This window comes from Rattus norvegicus, chromosome 3 (genome assembly GCF_021556685.1).
Source record: "Rattus norvegicus strain SHRSP/BbbUtx chromosome 3, alternate assembly SHRSP_T2T, whole genome shotgun sequence".
In the NCBI taxonomy this organism is placed as follows: Eukaryota; Metazoa; Chordata; class Mammalia; order Rodentia; family Muridae; genus Rattus; species Rattus norvegicus.
Genome location: NC_141536.1, coordinates 75,681,453 through 75,685,169, shown reverse-complemented (window position 1 = coordinate 75,685,169; position 3,717 = coordinate 75,681,453). Strand labels below are relative to the sequence as shown.

The 3,717-nt window shown below is 43.7% G+C and overlaps 1 protein-coding gene across 1 annotated transcript; it reads right to left on the bottom strand.

Moving 5' to 3' along the window:
• Positions 1-543: 543 nt before the first annotated feature.
• On the bottom strand, positions 544-1,473 carry Or4x13 (olfactory receptor family 4 subfamily X member 13). Its single transcript, NM_001000578.1, is given in 1 exon segment — positions 544-1,473. A coding segment is annotated over 1 exon segment (930 nt).
• Between the last annotated feature and the right edge of the window lie 2,244 nt (positions 1,474-3,717).

The window sequence follows — 3,717 nt, the reverse complement described above, 5'->3', positions numbered from 1 at the left end:
AGACTATCTTCATAACCAGGCATGGCCTCAAGGTCCTGATTCTTCTGTTTCCAGCTTCTGGATGCTGAAATCATAGGCATGCACCACCATGCCAAGTTTATGGGTGCTGGCAATGAAAGCCAGGGCTTTATGGATATCAGCATTTTAGCAGCTGAGCCATATCCCCAGTCCTCTACTGTACTTCATTACAATGTCTTGATTCTGTGAGGAGCACTTTGCAATTCAATTTCACGGAGCGATAAAGGCCTTCATATTCTTCAACAGGTAAATTCACTGTAGTGAGCGAGTCTATAGTTGGATAATTCCCTTTGCATATTTTTCACATTATTATTTATAGGATTTGAAACATTCTAAAGTGGCTATTGTATTATAATATTTACATAACCAGAAATACTTTACAGGTGTTTAAAATAAAACATTTAGGGTGGACATACAGAACAACTCTAGAACTAATAAGCCCTGTTAATTTTCTTTCTACTCATTTGTCCCATCAGTTTATGTTCAACATTATTTCAGATTCATGACAATAAATAAATTCAGCCTCTATTTTTTATCTACTTTTGTTGTCCTGATCCATAGAGTCTTCATGGCTTTCTTCACCTCTGCATTTCTCAGGGAATAGATGATAGGGTTGAGGAGGGGAGTTATCACCGTGTAGAACACAGTTACCATTTTATCTATAGGAAGAGTGGCTGTCGGTCTCAGATAGATGAAGACACAGGGTGCGAAAAATATAACAACCACAGTGACATGGGACCCACAGGTGGACAGAGCTTTGCGCCGTCCCTCAGCACTCTGAGTTCTCAGGTGGAACAAGATGACCACGTAGGATGCTAAGAGGACCACAAAGCTGATCACAGACAGTGTCCCTCCATTGACAACAATCAGCAGACCAATGAGGAAGGTGTCTGAGCAGGCAAGTTTAAGCACAGGAAGCACATCACAAAAATAATGGTCAATGACATTGGGGCCACAGAAGGGCAAGCGGAAGATGAGAAGGACCTGGGCAAGGGAATGCACAAAGCCTCCCGTCCATGCTGTTCCCACGAGGACTGCACACACCTGCCGGTTCATGATGCTGGTGTAGTGCAGGGGCTTGCAGATGGCCACATAGCGGTCATAGGCCATCACTGTGAGCAGGAACATCTCAATGCCACCAAAGAAGTGCATGAAGAAAAGCTGTGTCATGCAGCCCCACACAGATATGGATTTCTTTTCAGCTAGGAGATCCAAGATGAGTTTGGGGGCTGTCGTGGAGGAATAACAGATCTCCACAAAGGAGAGGGAGCTGAGGAAGAAGTACATTGGGGATCCAAGATTTCTGCTGGCTGCCACAATGACCACCATGAGAAGATTCCCAAGCACAATGGCCATGTACAGGAGCAGAAATAGCACAAAGCAAACTCTCTGCACCTCTTTATTGGGAGAGAGTCCCAGGAAAATGAACTCAGTCACATTGTGTGTATTAGCCATGGGAAGCAGTCTGGGTGGTAGGATCTGAAATGATATGGAAGACGAGGAGTTAGGAACGTGGAGGAGGAAGAGGGTGCCATGAAGACGGACCGAGAGTGCAAGTGGTTGGAATAGTTGGGGAAATAGTGAGGTAAAGTGTAAAGCTATAGGAGAGACCACCACCAGTGTATGAAGGATTGTTAGGGACTTTGGGTTTTAGCCTGCAGCCAATAGGACATCAGCAAGAATGTCTATTATCTGGTGAATAAGTAAGTCACTTTGTATGCAGAATGTAGGATTTTGGAAACAGATCAAAGAAGGAAAGGCTTATTAAGAAGTTATATTTCCTCATGAAGGAGGGACACCATTTTCATCTGTGTTGCATGTTTTCCTATTGCTTTTGAGTGTTTTCAGTATTCTTTCCCTTGCAATCTTTTGTTATGACTTTCCTTGGTTTGCAGAACAAAATTTCTCATCCTTTTATACTTACTACCAGTGGTTTCAGAATAGATAGTACTGGTGAGGTCCCTTGATGCTCAGTATCCCTTAAGGGGCCTATTACAGATGTGGCATGTGACTATATTTCTTCTCCTAATTCTTGTCCTTATTCTATGTTTGAATACTTATTGACCTTTTCATTTCCTTCACTTTCATCCATTTACTTTTCTCTTCTGGCATGTTGATTTTCTCCACTCTTAACTCTCAGAACAGTGTAGCAGCAGTGATCCAACATCCTTCCTCAGTGCCCAGCTATATAACCCCTCAGGACATTACCCAGACTCCATACTAACTTCAAAACTGCTTTTTACCCCCGAGTTAGCTGAGACTGCATTAACTCAGTGTTTCCTCCAGAGAGACCTGAGGTTCGGAGCCAGACGAATCTGCCCATATCATAAAATATTTCTCCCTCCCTGATTCAGACAAGTGATAAAGACCTGCCCTAGGGCAGAGGGAATTCACCTTACAGAAACAGAGATGGTGGAGAGCAGACTTAAATTCTTAGATTATTAGAAAATTCTCACAGGAAGCTACTTGTAGAAGAAACCACTGAAAACAGCCAAAGTCCTCGTTTCACATTCGGCTGTTCTCAGGTAGTGACTTCTGCAATGTCTACACAGTTCTATAAGTTTTCAGATATGCAAGATCCAAATTGTAACATGCAGGGAGCACATACCTCAGAGGAGGAGAACACAAAGCCTAGGGGTCCTGTTCTTCCATAAGCTAAGTTCTGGCCCTTGCTGTCTTGCATATGTAAAAGATGAGCAATCTCTCCCCCTAGTTCATAGGTCCGTGCAACGTCTCAGCCTTCTCTAGAGACATTCGGCAACCATAGTATTTACCACTCTGAACCATAGTGTCTGTTGCAGTGCGAGTTTCCCGAGGATAGAGTATGCCTTTTTCTTCCCTTCATTTCCAATGCTTACAGAAGTCAAAGTTAAGAAACAGCATTCAATACAGGTCAGGAGAATAAGTGAATTGCTGGTATATAACCTAGTCTTCTTGGTCTGGAGTTCTGTTCATTTTAAGTGTTCAGTAAATAACAAAAGAACAAAAGTCCCTGAGGTATGATATCACATGTTATCCATTTCGGAGTCCCACCCAAAGTCTAGTACGGTGTTTTTCTCAAATATTCAGGCATGCTCTGGGAAATGCCACATGTCTTATAGCATCATTCCCTTTACTTCCCATGTGGAACAAACTATCACAGCTAAATTAAGCCGGTGGCTAGAAAGCTCACCCCAGTGGCACAGTCACTTTGCTGTTCTGAGCACGGTGATGTTTTATGTTCTAAAGACACAGCCAACTCTGTGGGAATAGCCCTGGCTCATGATGGCTTCCGGGTTACTTGATGGAGACACATCGACCAGTTATGGCCCAGATTCCTGCCTCAGTGGAATCACAGCATGAGGATATGTTCCCATGAAGCTTTCGACTTGAAAATGTGAGATCCACAGCCTCACCTTCCTGTGAATTAGAAATAAAAGCAAAGCAGGTTCTTCTCTCAGATCTTCCTCAGAAAACCAAGAACTCAGGAAGCACAGCTTTAAGTTCTTGCCGAGAGAAGCCAGGGCGAGAGGTGGGGAGTCCTTGGGGATCTTCATCCTCACCCCTTCCTAATTAGGAAGAACATCTTACTGGAAGCAGGACCTCGAAGTCCCCGTGGGAAACAATTTCAGAAACCGGCGAGAAATGTGTGAAAGTAGAACTCGCCCGTGGTTCGGAGAGTACTTACTGTGTGAGGAGATCTCAACTCACCTGCACACC